At 61.0% G+C, this 20072-nt stretch overlaps 2 protein-coding genes across 2 annotated transcripts in view; both read left to right on the forward strand.

Annotated features, from left to right (window-relative positions):
- Nucleotides 1-282: 282 nt before the first annotated feature.
- Nucleotides 283-6710, forward strand: FN3K (fructosamine 3 kinase). The gene is made up of 6 exons (XM_037494645.2): nucleotides 283-423; nucleotides 1410-1561; nucleotides 2781-2872; nucleotides 3257-3330; nucleotides 5651-5773; nucleotides 6271-6710. Exons 1-6 carry the CDS (start codon nucleotides 283-285, stop codon nucleotides 6607-6609), a joined length of 921 nt encoding a protein of 306 aa, XP_037350542.1. The 3' UTR covers nucleotides 6610-6710.
- A 199-nt stretch (nucleotides 6711-6909) lies between these two features.
- The window catches only part of TBCD (tubulin folding cofactor D), a 79097-nt gene continuing 65934 nt past the window's right edge, over nucleotides 6910-20072 (forward strand). Inside the window, 7 exon segments of the mRNA XM_037493372.2 lie at nucleotides 6910-7045; nucleotides 8362-8643; nucleotides 8733-8783; nucleotides 14750-14847; nucleotides 15512-15613; nucleotides 16365-16511; nucleotides 16953-17008. Coding sequence (XP_037349269.2) covers nucleotides 6910-7045; nucleotides 8362-8643; nucleotides 8733-8783; nucleotides 14750-14847; nucleotides 15512-15613; nucleotides 16365-16511; nucleotides 16953-17008 — 872 coding nt within the window.

A 20072-nucleotide genomic window follows, 5' to 3' on the forward strand; every position in this document is an offset into this window, starting at 1 on the left:
GCCCCTGCCGGCCCCTGGTGGACACCCAGGCCTCCCCGCCTCTCTCTGTGGGGACGCGCGGGCCGCAGGAGCTGGGGAGCTGGGGCTGGAGTGGGCGGGCCGCGGGGCCGGGCGCAGGCGGGAGCTTGGCTCCGCCCGTCAGTCACCCCGCCCCAGGGGACAGGCCGCTGGACCCGGCGCTGGGCCGCCCGCCGCCCGCTAGCGGCCCTGCGCGGCGCGGACAGCCCCGGCGGGACCCCGCGCCTCCGCGCCCCGCCGCGCGCCCCCGCCCGCCCCCGCCCCATGGAGCAGCTGCTGCGCGCCGAGCTGCGCACCGCGACGCTGCGGGCCTTCGGGAGCCCCGCGGCCGGCTGCATCAGCGAGGGGCGCGCCTACGACACGGACGCCGGCCCCGTGTTCGTCAAGGTCAACCGCAGGCCGCAGGTGCGCGGGGGCGCCGGCCTGCGGGGTGTCCCGGGGTGGGGACCGGCTCCTCCCGCGGCGCAGCCCCGGGGCCCGCGCTGCGCCCTCTGCCCGCGCCGGCCGGCCGGGCGCCTCGGCTGCTCCCGCGGGGCCGGCGGGGCCCCGGCCCGGCTGCCGGGGGGCGTGGCTGTCACGCGGCCCGGGCGGCCTCCGGGGCCTGCTTGCTGTGACGCATGAGCCTGCACGGGGCGGCGGTGGGGGGTCATTTCTGTGGGCCCTGGGGCGCCGCGGCCGAGAGCAGGTGCTGAGGACACCCCTGGCCAGGGTGCGCGCCCGGCAGAGCCAACCGGAGCTCTGTGGCCGCTCAGGGGGCGGAAGGGGGTCCTCCTCTGGGGTGTTGGGGGGCTTGGGGGGAGCTCGAGAAATGAGAAGGCCCTGGCTCAGTGCAGGCGTCCCCTGCTTCCTGCACCCGCGCTCGGCTCCTCCCCAGCCCAGGCCCCGGCCCCCACCTTCCCTGCCCATCCAAGAGCCCCAGTCCTTGGAGCCAGGCTGCTGCTCCTTTGCCAGGTGTGCGGGTCACCTGGAAGGGGGCAGGCCAGCCCCTTCACTGACCTGCACGCTGAGGCACGCCTGGCACACCAGGGCACCCTGAAGCACCCACTGTGCCCCTGCACCCCATGTCCCCAGGCATTTCCACGCACCTTCTGAAACCATGTGCATTATGGCAGCCCCCTGTTCTCCCTGGCATCCCCATGGCACCTTCTGTACCCCAGTACCTCTGGAACCTCCCCCTCTTCACAGTCAGTGCTTGCTCAGGAGCCCCTGCCGCTCCCAGCCCCAGCCGGCCTCAGTCTCTGGGCCCTTCTATCCTGGCGCCCCGCGGCCACCCCCAGGCCCAATGCCATGCTCCAGCCACACGGTGGCTTCTGCCTGGACTCCGAGCCACAGCATAGCCTGTCCACAGAGGCCCCGTTGGCTTGGGGCTCATGGACGTGTCCTGGACGCAGGCCCGGCAGATGTTTGAGGGGGAGATGGCGAGCCTGGAGGCCCTTCGGAGCACCGGGGTGGTGCGGGCGCCGCGGCCCATTGCACTGATCGATGTGCCTGGAGGTGGGGCTGCCTTTGTGATGGAGCATCTGAAGATGCGGAGTCTGAGCAGGTGTGTGGGGGCGGTGGGGGGCAGACGAGAGAGGGAGGGAGATGGACATGGAGAGAGAGGCAGGAAGGGGGGCGCTAGAGGCAGAGCCACGACCCTGCCATTCTTGGGGGGCGCTCGCGCTCCGGCCCATGCGGCCCGGGGAGGTGTTTGTGCTGCTGCGTGGAGCCGGCGCGTGAGTGGGTGCCGTGCGCCCTCGCCTTAGCAACAATGATGTGACGGTAACAAGACGACACAGAAGAACAAGGCGGCCCTGGACTTCCGAGAGCGCTCAGGTACCGCTTTTCCTGGTTCCCCAAGTTACGTACATTCCTGTAAAAGAAAAAAAAAGTAGGAAATACAAGCGCATGCACAGAAACCACAAAGTTGTGGTTTTATGGGTTTGGCCGAGATTCCCTTTTTTTTTTTAAGGTTTATTTATTTATTTTTGAAAGATTTATTTATTTGTTTATACAAGAACCGGGGTACAGGCCAGAGGCGCGGGAGGGTGAGAGGATTCACCAGAGACAGAGTGGGGAACAGAACAGGCAGACGGATGAAATACACTGCAGAGGGGAGCAGCGGGGAGACTGCAGAGGTCTGCCATGCCATATGGGACCCTCGCCGGCCGGCCGGGATTGAACCAGCGCTGCAGAGGCTGCGGACAGCTTCCCAGCGTGGCGTTCAACCGCCTGTGCCACCAGGGGAGGCCCAGGGTTTATTTATTTATGCACACAAGAGCTGGGGTATAGGCCAGAGGCGTGGAGGGTGAGAGGACTCCCCAGAGACAGAGTGGGGAACAGAACTGGCGGCTCCACTGAGACACACTGCTGCGGGAAGCAGCGGGGAGACAGGAGGGGTCTGCTGCACCATGGGGGTTTTTCCCTTGCAGGCTGGGGATTGAACTTGTGCTACAGAGGATGCAGACAGCTTCATAGGTTGCACCCCAACCCCCTGCGCCACCAGGGAGGCCCCTGTGATTCCCTTTTTCTTTCGTGTGGCTTATGACACACTTACAAAAGTCAGGAGCAGGTGTCTCCCGGCTGTCAATGTGGTGTTTGGGGCTGAACTCCAGACCCTGCCAGGCCTTCACACCGTTTTGTTTTCACAAAGACCATTGCCTGCAGTTTGCCTTTCATTTTCCGCTGAAGAACGAGTCGGTTTCCAGGCGCTGACAGCAAATCGCAAAGCGAAACAGGCCAAGCGGCTGCTTCTCACCCCACTGGCCTGTTTCTGTCCCCAGCCAGGCGTCTGTCCTCGGAGAACAGATGGCAGATTTGCACCTTCACAACCAGAGGCTGGGGGAGAAGCGGAAGGAGGTGGCGAGTACCGTGGGTGCGTCCGGGCTGTGTCCACTCAGGAGCGCCGTGCCCGCGGCGGGGTCGGCCTGGACTGCTGCTCCGGGATGCTCCGACAGGGTGACTTGCACCCCACCCCTCTTGCACGGCGTGTGAAAGCGAGATTGTTAATGTGAATTTTGACGGAGCTGATAAGCTAGTACCTTGGCTGGGGCCCCCCTCCGCGCCTACCGCAGCCGGGATCGGGGGGATGGGTGTGGGCTGCGGGTGGGGACCGCCTGCATGCAGGGGCGCGCGCGTCTGGTGGGGAGTGGGTGTGTCCAGCGGGGAGGGGGACGCCTCGGCCCTGTGGCTCCCTCCCGGACCCCCACTCTAGCAGTGCAGCCCAGGCCACAGCAGAAAGACCTGCCCCTCTCCACAGGAAGGCCGGCCGAGCCCCAGCATGTGACCAAGTTTGGCTTCCACACGGGGACGTGCTGCGGCTTCATCCCGCAGGTGAGCGCAACGGTGTCCCTGCTTCGCTGCTCCTGCCCGTGCCTGGCCGGGGCTGTAGGTGGCCGGTGCCTGGGCCCACATGTGTCCGAAGGCCAAGGAGGAGGGCAAGGGGTTAAGTCCTGGTCCCCCACTCCCTGTCCCAATCGAGGGGTAACACCCATGACATTCTGGTTCTGGGCATTTGTAAAATGGCCTTGGTGTCCCTCCCTATGTGGGCAGAGGCAGTTTTTCCAGTTAGTGGTCACCTGGGCAACATCTGCCTGGCCACCACTTGGCCTCTGTGAGCAGCCCCATCTACCACCGGGTCCTGACCTCGTCCGTATGCGGGCGCCTCGGGCAAGTGTGGTGCTGAGCAGGGCAGAGCTTAGTGTGCAGTGGGGCGCACACAGAACCCCACGGGCTGAGAGCCCCCGAGGGCCCCCCCCAGGCAGCCTCTCAACCTTCCTCTGCCCTGGGGCTCAAGGATGGCATCATGGGCAGATGTGGGCAGGTGTCGCTGATTTAGGGGCCCTCACCCCTGAGGTTCCTACCCAGCCCTGTGAAGAGCTGGCTCAGAACGCGGGAGGCGCTATGGTCCTGCTCGCGCTGGCGTGGCTTGTCCTGCTTCCTACCTGGACACTCGGCTGGCCTTGCACAGTGGCTTGTCTCGTTTTCCAGAGCAGGGGAATGGCAGTGCATGCATACCCAGTGGGTGAGGCGGGTGAGAGCGGGGCTGGTCTGCCAGGGACATACACAGGCTGCCCCTGCCACCCCTGAGCCAGCCTGGTCAGCTGCAGCTGGCCAGAGGGGGGCGACACCTGCCCACGTCTGCCCATGACACCATCCGTGAGCCCCAGGGCAGAGGAAGGTTGAGAGGCTGCCTGGGGGGGGCCCTCGGGGGCTCTCAGCCCATGGGGTTCTGTGTGTGCCCCACTGTACACTGAGCTCTGCCCTGCTCAGCACCACACTTGCCCGAGGCGCCCGCACACAGACGAGGTCAGGACCCAGTGGTAGATGGGGCTGCTCACAGAGGCCAAGTGGTGGCCAGGTCAGGGGCCACACTGCCCGGCCTGGCCCCCGCAAGCTGAGGTCTCAGGCTCCCACCAGCTGTGCAGCCAGGTGGTGCCACCTTTGGCAGGTTGTCTTCGCGTGGGTGTGGGGTCACCACCCTCTGTGGCGGGGTGGGGCAGGTCAGCTCTGCTCTCCTGTTCCCAGTGCTCAAGCTGTGTCTTCATTTTTTAAAAAGATTTATTTATTTATTTATTTATTTATTTATTTATTTATTTATTATTTAAGTATATAAGAGCTGGGGTGCCAGCCAGAGGTGTGGGGGTGAGAGGACTCCCCAGAGAGAGAGTGGGGAGAAGAACAGGTGGATCCACTGCAACACACTGCTGAGGGAGCAGCAGGGAGACAGGAGAGGTCTGCTGCACCCTGTGGGTCACTCCTTGGCTGGGATGGACTCAGGCTGCAGTGGCTGGAGCTGGTGCCGAGGCCTGTGCCTGTGCCCTCAGGGAGGCCCCCAAGCTGTGTCTTTTATGGCCTGGCCACCCTGAGCAAGAATCACCCGGGGCCTGTGTCAGGAGAGGGTCCTGTCCCACCATGGGACTTGTGCTCTCTCAAAAGCTCCCCTTGACGGAGCTTCACAAAGTGACCCTCTGCATGAAATACGCTCTGCGTCTCTGCCCAAGCGGACTCCACGCGGGTTTCACCGGCCAGGATGAGCTGCGGGCGTGGCCATGGTGGGGCGGGCGGGGCAACAGTAGCTCACAGGCGCCTTGCCCGGGCCGCCACCTGCTCCCCCACCCAGAGCCAGCCTCCTGCCACACTCAGTGTTCCCTGTTTGGGGCGTCAAGTGGCGCCCCCAGAGCCGGCTGCCTGATGACAGGTGTGGGCCCTGTCTGTGTGCCCGGTTGCCGCCTGACAGTCCAGGGCTTGGCGCCACCATGGCTGCACTCGCCACGCGCTTTGCTTGGAGATCTCTGTGGCCCATGTCAGTGTTGCGCCCCGTCTTCTCTGGACTGCCGGTTGTGAGGAGCAGCTTTTCAACTTGCTTGTTCTTCTGTACTAAGCGCCTCTCTTGCCGTCTTCTGTCGTCCTGTCCCCGCCTGCCCACGCCTGTCGCTCGGGCTGAGTTGAGAGCGCGCTCCCTCACTGCGCTATTGGTGTGGCGGTGTGAGTCTGTCTCCTTGCCCTTCGAGTCTGCTCGTGCTGTCCCCCAGCGCCCCCCCGCCCCCGGTTGGATGAATCGTTCTCCCACGTTGCGTCTCCCCGCGCTGACCGGCCCCAGCAGTCGCTATGTCAGCTGGCCACACGCAAGCTGCTTTCCCTCGCTGGCCAGGTGAACGAGTGGCAGGACGACTGGGCCACCTTCTTCACCCGGCACCGGCTGCAGGCGCAGCTTGACCTCATTGAGAAGGACTACGGGGACCGGGAGGCGCAGGAGCTGTGGTCACGGCTGCAGGTGGGCACGGCTGGCAGGGCGGGGTGCAGGATGGCAGCGCGGCGGCCTCACAGGTGGGCCTGAGGGTGCTTCGGCTGGGGTGGCGCGGGGGCTGCCTGGCTGCGGAAGTTCCCTGTGACTGTCCCGTCCACTCTTACCCTTCTTCCTGCCCAACACGGTTGCGTCACACATTAGAGCACATGGGGGCAGATGGCCCAGAGGCCAGCTCCAGACAGCTCTCAGGGCAGGGCAGAGGTGCGGGCATGGGGATGGTGAAGTGCGAGTAGTGGGGAAAGGCGGCTGGTTACAGAAACCGCTGCAGCTGTGTCTCTGCCGGACTGCAGTCCCTCCCCAGGACCCAGTGCGGAGGGCCCTGAAGCGTCCAGACTAAGCTGGCGTGGCAGTCCCATCCCTTTTGAGCAGTGGGCCCTGCCCTGCGGTGGGGAGGGGCCCCTGGGCCACGTGGGCCGCCTTCCCGGTGCTGAGGACTGGCGCCTGCTGGGCCCACTGCTTCCCAGCTGAAGATCCCCCAGCTGTTTGGCGGCCTGGAGATCGTCCCGGCCCTGCTCCATGGGGACCTCTGGTCCGGAAACGTGGCTGAGGATGACACAGGGCCCGTTATTTACGACCCGGCTTCCTTCTACGGCCATGCTGAGTTTGAACTGGCCATCGCCCGGATGTTTGGGGGCTTTCCCCGGTCCTTCTTCACCGCCTACCACCGGAAGATCCCCAAGGCTCCAGGGTTTGACCAGCGGCTGCTGCTGTACCAGCTCTTTAACTACCTGAACCACTGGAACCACTTCGGGTCTTCGTACCGGGGCCCCTCCCTGGGCACCATGAGGAAGCTGCTCAAGTAGCTGCCAGCCCAGGGCGGCGTCCAGCAGGTGACCTGGGCAGCCACAGGGGGATAATAAAGCCTGGTAGGGCCTCAGGGCTGGTCCTGGCCTGGTCTCGCCTGTCTCTGTCCTCTGCAGCTGGGCTCACTGCTGGGCCAGGGTCCCCAGGCCTGAGGGTGGGGGTGGGTGGGGGGAGCTGAGCCTTTAAGGACACTTGTATGGAAATTAACACAAATCTGGGCTTTGCTAAGGCAGAAGTTGGTGCTGGGCCCTGCCCCACCCCTGGGGCTTCTTGTAGCTCAGGCAGGGTTGGGGACACAGATGGCCCCACTTCTGAGCTGCCCCCGGGACCCCTGCTGGGCGCGGCCGACACAGCCGCCCTTCGCTGCCCGGGGCCTGCAGCCTGCGCCCTCGCTGGGCGCGGACGGCCGCGATCTTGGGCCTGCGGGAAGGGCCGGTGCGTGTCCAGGCCCCTGGCAGAACCGCCGGCTCTAATGTGGCGGCGCCCGGGAGCGCGGCTGTCGGGTCTGCGGGCGGCCAGAGCCCGAGCGGCGCCCGCGGGCCTGCTGCGCCTCTGGAGGCCGTCCGGGGCCGTCCGGGGCCGTCCGGGGCCGTCCAGGGCAAGCACTGACCGCCTCCCCTCCGACGCGGAGGGAGCCGCTGCGCAGGGCAGGAGGCCCAGCCCCGGGAGGAGTAGGGCTCGCGGGGTCCCCTCGGAGGCAGCAGCGGTGGGGTGGGCGGGCCTGGGGTGCCTCCTCCTTCCTGGCCTGCCCCACCCCCTCAATTCCACCGCCCAGGGCCTCGCCCACCACCAGGCCCCCCCCCACCGCTTTCAGACCCCGCCCCCGCCAGGCCCCGCCCAGCTGTCAGGCCCCTCCCTCACAGGCCCCTCCCAGCTCAGACAGCAGACTCCGCTCATCATCAGGCCCCGCCCAGCTCTCAGACCCCGCCCCACACCGCCCTAGCCCCCTGCTATAGGCCCCGCCCCACCTCAGACCCCGCCTCACCTCAGGCTCCGCCCAGCTCTCAAACCCCGCCCCGGGCCCCGCCCTACCCTTAGGCCACGCCCAGCTCTCAGACTCCGCCCCACACGACTCGCAGGGCCCTCAGACTCCGCCCAACCTCGGGCCTAGCCCCTCCCTTAAAACGCGCCCCATCCTCAGGACCTTTGGCGCCTCAGGCTCCGCCCAGCGCTCAAACCACGCCCACCATCAGGCCCCACCCAGCACTTACACCCCGCCTTGGGCCTCGCCCCGTTTGCAAACCGCGCCCAGGTTTCAGAACCCGCGGACTCCATCCCACCATCAGGCCCCGCCCCGGCCTCAGGCCCCGCCCAACCCTCAGACCCCGCCCCACGCGCCTCTCAGGCCCCGCCCTGCCCTCAGACCCCGCCCCGAGTCCCACCCTCAGACCCCGCCCCACCCTCAGGCCCCGCCCCGGCTCAGACCTCGCCCCACCCCGAATCGACCCCGCTCCCGCCTCAGGCCCCGCCCCGTGCTGAGACCCCGCCCCTGCCCTGTCCTTCTAACGCCTCCTCTCAGATCCCGCCCCGCCCCACCCCCCGCCGCTCAGGCCCTCGGGCACCTCCCAGCCCCGCCCCACCCGGCCTCGGCCCGCCGCGTCCCCTTCCGGAGCTCCGCAGGGGCGCCCTCCGCGCGCGCTCTTTTGGCGGCCGGCGCGATCCGTAGTGGGCGGTGCCGAGCCCGACCGTCACGGGGCGGGGCCAGCGCGGTTGCCGCCTCCAGGGGCGCGCTTCTCTGCCTCCTCCCTCAGCGCGCCTCGCCGGCTCCTCCTCAGCGCGCCTCGCCGGCTCCTCCTCAGCGCGCCTCGCCCGCTCCTCAGCGCGCCTCGCCGGCTCCTCAGCGCGCCTCTCCGGCATGGCCCTGGGCGCGGGCGCGGGGCCCCCGGAGGACGAGGCGGAGGCCGAGGCGCTGGCCCGCGGCGGCGCCCTCGAGGCGTTCGGCGAGAGCGCGGAGGCGCGCGAGCTGCTCGGCGGCCTGCGCGCGGCGTGCGGGGACCGCGCGGCCCGGGAGGGGGCCCTGGAGCGGTTCCGGGGTGCGCGCGGCGGGCCGGGGCCGGGGCGGCGGGCGGGCGGGCGGGCCGGGCGGGCCGGGGCGGCGGCGCTGACGCCCGTGTCCCCGCAGCGCTGATGGACAAGTACCAGGAGCAGCCGCACCTGCTGGACCCCGACCTGGGTAAGGGGCGCGGGGCGGGGCGCCGGGGCTCTCCTCGCGGGCGGAGTTCGCCCGGCGCCTGTGCGGCCCCGGCCCGCTCGGCCCGCGGCGTCCCGGGCGGCGGCGCCGCTCGCCCACAGGCCCCCGGGCGGGGCGGGGCGGGGGCGGCGCCCTCGTCTCCCCGGCCCCCACCGCCACTTGGGGGCCTTTCCCCCGACCCCGGCTGCGGCCCCGGCCCCGGCCCCGGAGCGCGCGCGTCCGGCCTTCCCCGCGGGGGCTTCCGGCGGGGCCCCTCCGCGGCCAGAGCGGCGCCGTCCGGGGCGGCCCTGAGCGTCGGGGCCTGGACGCGTCGGGCGCCGCCGAGCCCGCCGCGGCGCGAGTGGCCGCCGTGCTTTGCGGGGCTCGCGGCGCGAGCGGGGCGGCCCAGCCAGCCCGGCTGCTGCCGGCACGTGCGGCGGCGGTGGGGAGACGCGGGGGCCCCGCCCCCCTGCGCGCGCTCGCCTCGGGCCGTGGCTGGGGGCGCCTCGCGGGCGCGCGTCCGGGCTGCACCCCCTTCTGAGTCACCCCGCGCCTCTTGGCCCCGGCCCCGCCCGCTGCCTGCCAGCGGCTCCCGAGGCCTGCGCGCCCCTGCGGTCCTGGCCCCAGCGCTCTCCGGGCCGCCGTCCCGCGTGCTGGTCCCCTCGAGCTGCTGTGGCCGCGCCAGCCCCCTCGCGCGCCCCCGGCTGGCGCTGCCCTGAGCGGCCGCCTGGGCCTCCGCCGCGAGGGCGGACTTGGCGGGGGTCTCTGCCCCTGAGGCTGTCGCAGGACGCGTTTCCCTGGGGACTCTGCTCCCCGGAGCCCACGCGGCCAAGCCTGCTCCGCGGCAGGTTCTGCCCCGCGACTCGCGCTCGATCCCCAGCGCGGGCGTGGGGACTGCAGCCACGCAGACCCTTGCCCGGCCCAGCCCCCCGGGGGGCTCAGCCTGCGGGCCCGGCGCCCCCACCCCACCCGCCTGCTGTCTGGAAGGCCTCCCCTCCGTGCCGCCCCGGGGGTCCCAGTGGCGGGCGGGCCGGCGCCCGGCCAGGACAGCCCTTGCCCGCTGGGCTGCGTCGCCGCGGAGGGGCCAGCTGGGCTCCCCACTCCCGGGCTGGTTCCGAGCCACGGGCCCGGGCGTTCGGATGTTTGCCTAGGAGGCCGCTGGGCGCCGCGTGTGGGTTTGTCTTGCGCTTGTTGGTTTTGAAGTGAAGGTGATTTTTTCCTGCATTTCCTGCTGTATTTGCACAGATTGTTTTGCGAGTTGCCTGTTGTATCCATTTACTCTGATATTTTTGCCTTGTCCCGAGTGGCTTTTTAGACAGATTGGCTGTCACGGCAGCCCCACACGACGCATGGAAGGTCAGTTATTCTGAACACTGTGTAGATGAAACCACAGCCCAGGCAGGGCAGGCAGATGGCCACAGATGACCAGCTAGTAGGTGTTCCAGCCAAGGCTGAACCAGAACCGTCCGTTCGGATCCTCAGGTGAAGGTGACGGGAAGCGGACAGATTCTTCTCAGGGGCTCTTTCAAGCAGTTGCTTTAAAAATCCTCAGAAGCTGGACTCCGTCCGAATCGTCCTTCCTGGAAAACATGCAGCCCTCTTGAGGGCCAGCTGACCCTTGGAGACCACCCGGGAGAGGGCCAGCTGCAGGGGACATGGTTCTCAGGTCTGCGGAGGCGCCTCTGCTGCGGGAGGGTGGCGCCCTTCTGAGGAGGCTGGCCGGGCTCAGCGCCTGCAGGGCCGCAGTGGGCCCGCCTAGGAGTGCAGCTCCTCAGCGAACATGGGTGTGTCACGCTCTGTCCCTGGGAGCAGCCTCAGGCCTCTCGTGGGCCCCTTGTGCAGAACGCTGAGTGGTCTGAGGGGTTTGGGGGGGTTCACCCTAAAATGAGCTGGGAAGAGCTCCCTCTTAGCAAAGGGACATCATGGGGTGCTGGCCCTTGTTCTGTTGGCCATAGCTCGTGACTTCGCGCCTGCCTCTCGACGTGCGGCTGCTGAACGGGTGCTGCGTTCTGGTCACGTTGTCAGGTCCGTCTCTTCCTTTGGGTTTGGCCGTTCGGAAGTTTGTTTTTCCTGAGGGTGTGTAAATCGCATTGCCCCCGCCCCCTCGCCCCGCTTGAGGGGTCCTTCGGGTCTGCACCTGCCCTCGAGTACGTGGCCTTGGTGTCTAGGCTGGTGCCCTCGGCCCCTCCACGCTCTTTCGTCCTTGTCGTTTTGGTTTATGCTGGCGGCTCTGCTCTGCCGCGTGTATCTGTCTCGGCCTGGTTGCATTGACCCAGGTGAGCTGCAGGAGCATTGATCACACCCACGCCTTGGCAGGTCCTGTTGGTTCTGTGAAATTCACAAAATCATGTAGGGACATTCGGGGTCTTGACAAGGCTGGTATTGTGTTTCCAGTCAGATTTTTTGTGTCTCTCAGTGAAATTCAATAGTTTCTTAGGTGATTCCTGGAAACATTTTTGTTGGCTTATTTCGAAGTGTGCTTTCTCTTTTATTGCTTTTTTTTTTTTTTTTTTTTTTATAGAGGCATGTTTTATTTATTTATTTGTTTGTTTATTTGTTTTTGTTTATACATGCACTGGGTACAGTCAGAAGCGCGGGAGGGTGAGAGAATTCACCAGAGCCAGAGCGGGGAGCAGAGCAGGCAGAAGGACCGAAGGACACTGCTGAGGGGAGCAGCGGGCGGCAGGAGAGGTCTGCGCGCCATGTGGGACCCTCCTCTGGTGGCCGGGGAGCAGCCGGGAATCGAACCGGCGCTGCAGAGGCTGCGGGCAGCTTCACAACCCAGCGCTCAACCGCTGCGCCACCGGGGAGGCCCAATTGCTTTTTTTTTTTTAACAATTTATTTATTTATACAAGAACTGGAGTACAGGCCAGAGGCGCGGGAGGGTGAGAGGATTCACCAGAGACAGAGCGGAGAGCAGAACAGGCAGACGGACCGAAAACACTGCTGAGGGGAGCAGCGGGGAGACAGGAGAGGTCTGCCGCACCATGTGGGAATCTCCCTGGCTGGCCGGGAATCGAACCGGCACTGCAGAGGCTGCGGACAGCTCCACAGCACTGCGCTCAACCCGCTGCGCCACCGGGGAGGCCTCTTTTATTACTTTTGTGGAATGATCTTTGCTCTGTCGTCTGACTGATCCTTCTGGTGTACAGTGAAGATTTATTTTGTGGCTGGCAGCACTGCAGTGGTGTGTACACACTTTTCTGAAAATGGCAGCTTTGTTGAGGCCGACGTTACACACCCTAGCGTTCACCCCCGTTGGGCGCACGCTTCCGTGTCCTGCAGTATCTCCCAGAGCCGAGCCACCACCCACATCGGATTCAAGAACATCTTATCCCGAAAGAAGCCCCAGCAGTGTTCACGCCGCACTCTTCTCCCCGGCCCCTGGCACCACCGCTCTGCTTTCTGTCTCTGGGTTTGGGGGGTCCGCGTAGCCCACACAGGGCCGTCACAGCGGGCGTTCGCAGCGTCAGCCCGTCGGGGTCTTCGTCCCCGGGGTGGCGTCGGCTCTGTGACCTGAAGTGTGCTGCTGCGCGCCTTCCTCTGTGAACGCCCACTTTCTTTCACGGGAATTAAGAGTGAGAAAACAGGGCCTCCCCGGTGGCGCAGCGGTTGAGCGCTGGGTTGCGAAGCTCTGGCTCTGGTGAATTCTCTCGCCCTCCCGCGCTTCTGACTGTACCCAGTGCATGTATAAACAAAACAAACAAACAAACAAATAAATAAATAAAACATGCCTCTATTAAAAAAAAAACATTTAAAAAGAAAAAGTGAGAAAACATCTGCAGTATTTATCCGTGCGCTCACCACTCCTGCCTCTGTTTTTTGCCTTCTACCTGTGTTTTCTGCCTAGAGGCATGTCTTATTTATCTATTTGTTTGTTTGTTTGGTTTATACATGCACTGGGTACAGTCAGAAGCCTGGAGGGCGAGAGAATTCACCAGAGCCAGAGCGGGGAGCAGAGCAGGCAGAAGGACCGAAGTACACTGCTGAGGGGAGCTCTGCGCGCCATGTGGGACCCTCCTTCGGTGGCCGGGGAGCAGCCGGGGATCGAACCGGTGCCGCAGAGGCCGCGGGCAGCTTCGCAACCCAGCGCTCAACCGCTGCGCCACCTGGGAGGCCCTGCTGTAAGGATTTTGACGTTTAGTGTAGATTTGCTGGCAATGAACGAGTTCAGCTTTTGCTCGATTGTTTCGATTTCATCTTGGAAAGGTTGCGGGTGCGGTTCTGGGCCTGCTTTGTTTCCGCTCTCCGGTCTTCATCCTTGTCTCTGTGCCGCTGCCTGCGAGGGGTGCTGTTTCTCCAGCTGCTTTCGCGATTTCCTTATACATCTTGCTCACCCACACAGACTTTTTAGCAGTTTGGTCATGGCGTGCATGGTATGGTTTTCCTCCTGTTTATCCTGTTTGGAGTTTGCCGAATCGTTTGGATTAGGGGTTAATAATTTTCTTAAATTTGGAAAACCTTTGGCCATTTCTAAGATGTTTTTTCTGCCTGTGCCACTCTCTCTCCCCAGGACTCTTGCACGCGTACGCTGATGTATGTGACCTGTGTGTAGCTGAGGGCCAGTCGGTTTCTCTCGCTCGCCCCGCCCCCGCCTCAGTGTGGACCTTTTATTACTGTGCGGTTCTCTGGCAGCGTGTGATTTGCTGTTAATCCCATTTACATCATTTTTTTAAAAGATTTATTTATTTATACAAGGGCCTCCCCTGGTGGCGCAGCGGTTGAGCGCTGGGTTTGCTCTGCGGCGCCGGTCGGCTGCTCCCCGGCCACCAGCTGGCGCGCAGACCTCTCCTGGCCCGTTGCTCCCCTCAGCAGTGTACTTCGGTCTTTCTGCCTGCTCTGCTCCCCGCTCTGGCTCTGGTGAATTCTCTCACCCTCCCGCGCTTCTGACTGTACCCAGTGCATGTATATAAAAAAAAAAAAAAGTTTCTAAATTTATTTATTTATACAAGAACTGGGGTACAGGCCGGATGCGCGGGAGGGTGAGAGGATTCACCAGAGACAGAGCGGGGAACAGAACAGGCAGACTGACGAAATACATTGCTGAGGGGAGCAGCGGGTGAGCCAGGAGAGGTCTGCCGCACCATGTGGCATCCTCCCTGGCTGGCCAGGATCGAACCGGCGCTGCAGAGGCTGTGGACAGCTTCACAGCGTGGCTCTCAACGCCTGCGCCACCAGGGGAGGCCCTACATAATTTTTTTTAAAGATTTATTTATTTATGCATACGAGATCTGGGGTACAGGCCAGCGGTGTGGGGGGTGAGAGCAGAACAGGCAGACTGACTGAAATCCATGGCTGATGGGGGCAGCAGGGAGACAGGAGAGGTCTGCTGTGCCATGTGGGCTGCTCCCTGGCCGGCCGGGGGATCGAACTTGTGCTGCAGAGGCTGCAGACAGCTCATGGGGCTGTGCTCAACCCCTTGCACCACCAGGGAGGCCCCCCATTTACATAATTTTTCGTTTTAGATCTTTCCTCCTAGCTCTTTTTTTTTTTTTTTTAAAGATTCATTTATGTGTAGAAGAGCTGTGGTGCAGGCCAGAGGTGTGGGGGTGAGGACTCCCCAGAGACAGAGTTGGGAGCAGAGCACGTGGATCCACTGAAATCCACTGCTGAGGGGAGCAGTGGGGGGACAGGAGAGGTCTGCTGCACCTTGGGGGCCAGCCGGCGATCGAACTCGTGCTGCAGAGACTGGTGGATAACCTGACAGTGCTGTGTCTTTAGCCCCTGTGCCACCAGGGAGGCCCCTCTGCATTTTGAAAGAGAGAATGAACATTGTGTTAACTAATACACTTTAGAAACTGCCAAGACGGAATGTTTTTTCTTTAGCTCTGTTGGTACTTGGATGACAGAGGTTTGCTGACGTTGAACCCCTCTTGTATTTCTAAATAAACCCTTTTTTCTTTTGGAATTTTATTTTAGTATCATAGACATTTAATTCTGTAGCAGACGTTTCATATTTTTTTTCTAGAATGGATGATGAACCTGCTGTTGGGTCTGGTGCAGGATGAGACCTCTCCAGCCGACCTTGTACATCTGGCTTTTAAATTCCTGTATATCATCACCAAGGTAGCATTTCATGCTCGACAGATACTTTTTTTTGATATCCTTGACCCAGCGACACCTTCTCAGCTGTCATTACACGGGAGCAAGCGTGGCTTTCATTGCTGCTCTTTTATCATATGTGGGCATCGCATGTTAGTGATCCAGGGTTCGCTGAAAAGTGTCCAAGATGTTTGGCATCTTGTATTTGAGTGGACCCAGCACCACCAGGTAGAAGGGGAGGGAGGAAGAGAGTGGGGAGGGGGCTCTAATTCAGGAAAGTTTCTTACAAGGGGAAATGAGGCGCTGCTCCAAGTCAGCATGCAGGTGTGTGTCCTGGGGAGGTTGTGTTGCAGGCCCTGGAGTGAAAGGTCTGGGTGGTGTGGTGCACCTTACAAGCTCTGTGGCGCTTGGGCAGAGGAAGGTTGGCTTTCTCGTTGGCGACACATCTGTTTCTGACGGGCCGCAGGTGAGACCTGCCAGCCCAGGGGGCAGAAGCGTAGGACGCACGTCTAGTGGCCGAGTCGCAAGGCGAGGAGAGCGCGGCTGTTCTCTCTGAGATCTGCCGCTGCGGCCTGCGTCCGCTTTGGTCGTTGGATGGCACAGGTGATTTCTGAAGGCAGGGAAAAAATAATTTTGCTGCTCTCTATTTTCTATGCATAAGATAACGCAGTGTCTTTTTATCTGGTAGGTTCGAGGCTACAAGACATTTCTTCGTCTGTTTCCTCATGAAGTAGCTGACGTCCAGCCTGTTCTAGACATGTTTGCAAATCAGAGCCCTAAAGACCACGAGGTGAGTGTCCCCCCCCCCGTGCCCCCCCTCCCCCCCGCCGCCATGTGCCTGCAGCCCTGGCTGAGTTGTGATGACATGTGTGAAGTGTCATCTCTGGGAAAGGTGGGGCGCCAGGGCCTGTCTCTCCCTGGGGACTGCTCATGTGGGTGCTGCGCAGCTCCCTAAAACTCCTGCTTCCAGTGGGAAGGCACGCTCAGCAGAAACCTCATGGCCAGTCTAGTTGGGGCACAGACTCAGTCACCCTCACTCTTAGGGAGTGGGGGGCTCCTCCCGGAGCTCCTGTTCCAGATTCCCAGGTTGGCCACTGAGTGACCGCGGGCCTAGGGAAGCCTTCAGGTGAGCCCAGCCCTGCTGCTGGCTTCTCCAGCCCAGGGCCATCCAGGCTCCAATTGGAATCTTGGAGTGACTGCTCAAAGGCAGGGCACACCTTGGCTGGAAGTGTCTTTGTTCTGAAGTCCTCTGTTTTCCTACTTAGCTCTTTATCTGCTTTCCAACCTTCTCGGAAGGCTGGTTGCATGCCGCAGGGAGCTAGTGGGCAGCCTGGCACTGCTGTGATTGCTCTCCTTGGTCCACTTTGCTGTTCTTTTGTCGACCGAGGTAGCTCAGTCCTTTGGAGAGGGGGTGTGAGGTGGGTGAGGAGGGCCTGCTCCCCAACTCCCACCTGGGTGCTGAGTGACTGCAAGTCAGCAGCTCTGTGAGGCGGCTGGTCAGCTCTGTCCTACCTCAGAGTCCTTTGTCTTTCATTCCTTAGACTTGGGAGACCCGCTACATGCTGTTGCTCTGGCTCTCTGTCACCTGCCTGATCCCTTTCGACTTCTCACGCCTTGATGGGAACCTCATCGCCCAGCCTGGACAGACGCGAATGTCCATAATGGACCGCATCCTCCAGATAGCTGAGGTAAATGTGACTGTGCCAGCAACCAGCCACCGGCTGGGATTCCTTTCTTTGTAGGTTATACAGATGCTCTGTTATAATCATGATGCATGAGAGGTTTCTGGGGCAATAAGGGAAAATAAAGGTGTCCTTTTTGTTTTTAAGATTTATGTATTTACTTATGCATCGAAGAGCGGGGGTGCAGGCCAGAGGTGCTGGGGGCGGGGGAGAGGACTCACCAGAGACAGAGTGGGGAGCAGAAGAGGCGGATCCACTGAAACCCACTGCTGAGGGGGCAGGGGGGAGACAGGAGAGGGCTGATGCACCCTGGGGGGTCACTCCCTGACTGGGATCAAACTCTCCTGTGAGCATCGTGAGGATGCACTCTTGGGTTGCTGCTGGGGGTGGGGCTGGCGGGGACGCACGTCCCTGATCTGACGGCCTGCTCGTCACCCTTTCTTGCAGTGCTACTTGGTTGTCAGTGACAAGGCCCGAGACGCAGCTGCTGTCCTCGTGTCCAAGTAAGTGCCCTCTGGCGGCGTTGTGGGGTGTGGCCGTGCGTGGGGAGAACTTTGCCGGCAGTCCCTGCTGGGGTGTGCTGCTGCCATTCTCTGGGGGGCGCTGACCCCTGCCCTCTGCCTCTCAGTGCAGGTGTGGTTGGGTTATGCTCTCAGGCCCTAGGTGGCTTTTGACTTTCTTCTTTAACCTAATGTCAAGGCAGTTTTCCCCTTTTATTTAGTGATTTTTATTTTTAAGCTTGAAGTCTTACCCTATTAAGCGGTCTTACCAGTAGTCATTTGTGTTTTTCTACCTTTCTATTGTTTAATACAAAATATTAATCCATTTGGGATTTCTTTTGGGGTCAGGTACACAATACCCCCTCCTTACCCCCACAAGTGTCTAGTTGTTCTAGCACTGTTTTGTGACTATTTCACTACTTTAATTCTCTGTAAATGCTGGGACTTCCCAGATATCTTGTTATTGACTTGTAATTTTTTTTTATTGTAAAACTCAAGGTTAAATTTTATTTACACTCCATGCTGTAAAAAAGAAATCTTGCTATAGTCCTAGAAATACAGGATTTGAACATGTGAAATATTATGAGGCCACAGTCTCCCTATGTAGCCCCTGGAAATTAAGAAATCTATGTATTTTACAGAACGTTCACAGTTTTGCCTTACTCCGTCTCTTATATCCCCTTGGACCTTTCCTGCCTCCCTCCTTGTCCTAACTGTGGAAACCTTACTTTGTTTTCTAGAGTTTGCTGGTTGCTGTCTGTCATTGTGTTGAATCTTCTGCTTAGAAACATCAAGTATTTGTCATTTTGATTGCTTCCCTACCCGTCGTGCCTTTGAATTCATCCCATTTTGCTATAAATGGCAGCATTCTGTCTTTCCTTACGGCTGAGTAGTGTCCGTTGTGTGGGTGGACACGTCCTCTTGACCCCCTCTAGCGGGGGCGCTTAGGCCTCTCCCCATCCTGACCGTTGTGAGGACAGCTGCACTGGGCGTCTAGAGCATGTGTTTTTGAGCGGACGGTTGCGTGTCTGTCGGATGGACGTCCGAGAGCTGCCGTGTCATCCAGCATTGCCAGGTCCTGGGATCCCCGGTGACGGCAGTGGCCGCGTCAGCAGGGGGAGGGCGTCACGTCCCGCCTGCCGTGCAGCAGGGCTCCTCTTCGTCGGCATCCACCCCACCACTTTTTAACGTGTGCCCTCCTTATGGGGCGAGGTGCGTCATCACGGCCTTGGCCCGCGTCTCCCTTCTTCAGCGCGAGCACCCGCGTTCTGTGTGTCGGCCTCTGGGCCTTGAGCCTGAGCTCTGTCCAGTCCTGCTGCTCACCCAGGAACTGGGCTCGTGATTGTTCAGTTGATCATGGTGGTCGTGTATCTTGGATAGTAATCCCTTGTCGGTTGCGTGGTGTGTGACGGTCTCCTCCCACTCAGCGCGGTGTCCACTCACTTGCCTTTCCTTTGGCTGCGATCACATGATTTATTTTTTATGTCCCTTGCCATGGAGGTCCTGTCTGCAGAAACGTCTTTATCATTGAGGTCGTGAAACGTATCACCAAAGTTTTCTTTATATTTTCTTAACTCCAGGTCTTATTTCTAAGTCTTTAACCCATTTGGAACTTGCTGGGTTGGAGTCAGGTGAGCCACCCCTTCTTTGCACGGAGCCTCGGATCCCCAGCGACTTCTGTGGGCTCTTCTTTCCCGTGGTGTCCTGTGACTTCCTTGGCGTGAGCTGAGCGTCGGCTGCGTGTGGACTGACTTCTAGCTCTTGATCCTGTTCCCTTGGCTCCTGTGTATTTTTGCTCCAAGGCTGTGTTTCTAATTCGTCACTTTGCAGTACACGTCAGGTGACGAGATGCTCCCGTATCTTCTTTCCCTCAGCGTTGCCACAGCTGTTCCACGCCTGTTGTGGTTCCACGGAAATCTTCATATTTTTTGTTCTGGTTCTTTGGAGAACGTCACTGGTGTGTTAATGGAGATTGAATCAAATTTGTATGTCGCTTCGGTGCACCGTTCATCTCACTGTGTTGAGGCTTTGTTCACGGCCCGGATTGTCTTTCTCACTCTATCCTGGTCTGCGTTCGTTCTTGTCTTTCAGTCCTCACTGTGTCAACCCCTCACCGTCCCGGCAGGTCAGTTCCTAGGTATTTGATTCTTTTTGATGCGCTGGTGGATGGAATTATTTTCTCAATTTCTTTTTCCGCTCACTTGTTATTTGTATATTAAAATGCAAGAGCTTTTCGGGCTTTCGACCCTCCGTCAGCCACTTCGCCATGTGGCTGACTTCCAGGGGCTTCTCTCATGTTCTCGCTCTGTGCCGTCTGGGTTCCGGCTGGGCGGGTGGGGCCCTGGCGGCCTCCTGGCGTGTCACCGCCGCGGAGTGCTGTCACCCGGCTGTCCCTGGCTGTCGTGATGAGGTAGGTTCCCCTCTTTCCTCGTTGTTGAGTTTTCTCATAAACGGGTGCTCAGTCCTGTCAGAGGCTTTCCCTGCATCTCTTTTTTTTACATTAATTTTGTTTTCCTACATCGTTGTGCGTTTCCCCGCAGTATTTGCTGTCATGCTCAGGTGTAGCCTGTGGCTCCCCAGCGCAGACCGGGGCTCTTCCCCAGGGCCCACAAGTGCCTCCTTTCCTGCCTGCCCCTCCTTCCTGTTCCTCCTCCCCAGCTGTAGGCCTCAGGTCTCTGGTCAGCAAGTTTATCTTTTTTCCATGACCCTCTGTTCTCTGCCTCTTGTTATAATCGTCTGCTTTTTGTCTTTATGTCCTGCGGTTCCTGTACACGTCCCTGACTGCGCATGCTAAAGCACCTGCGTGCCTGGGTAGATGCGTGGTGTGGCCCTTTTGTTGTTTGGTTTGATTTGTTGACGCCTGGTTGAGGATTCTCCTAGGAGTACTGTACTGACTTTGTCTGGTTTTGGTTTTAGGGTACTTTTGGCCTAAGCTGTCCTAGGGAGTGTTCCCTCTGTGGATTTTCACAAGTAATTTGATCAAGATAGGCATACATTCTTCTTTATTTTTATTTATTTTTAAAGATTTTTACTTATTTGTGCAAGAACTGGGGTGTAGGACAGATGC

The sequence above is a fragment of the Talpa occidentalis genome, unplaced genomic scaffold (assembly GCF_014898055.3).
Source record: "Talpa occidentalis isolate TD23 unplaced genomic scaffold, MPIMG_talOcc4v2.1 talOcc4.7, whole genome shotgun sequence".
Classification (NCBI taxonomy): domain Eukaryota; kingdom Metazoa; phylum Chordata; class Mammalia; order Eulipotyphla; family Talpidae; genus Talpa; species Talpa occidentalis.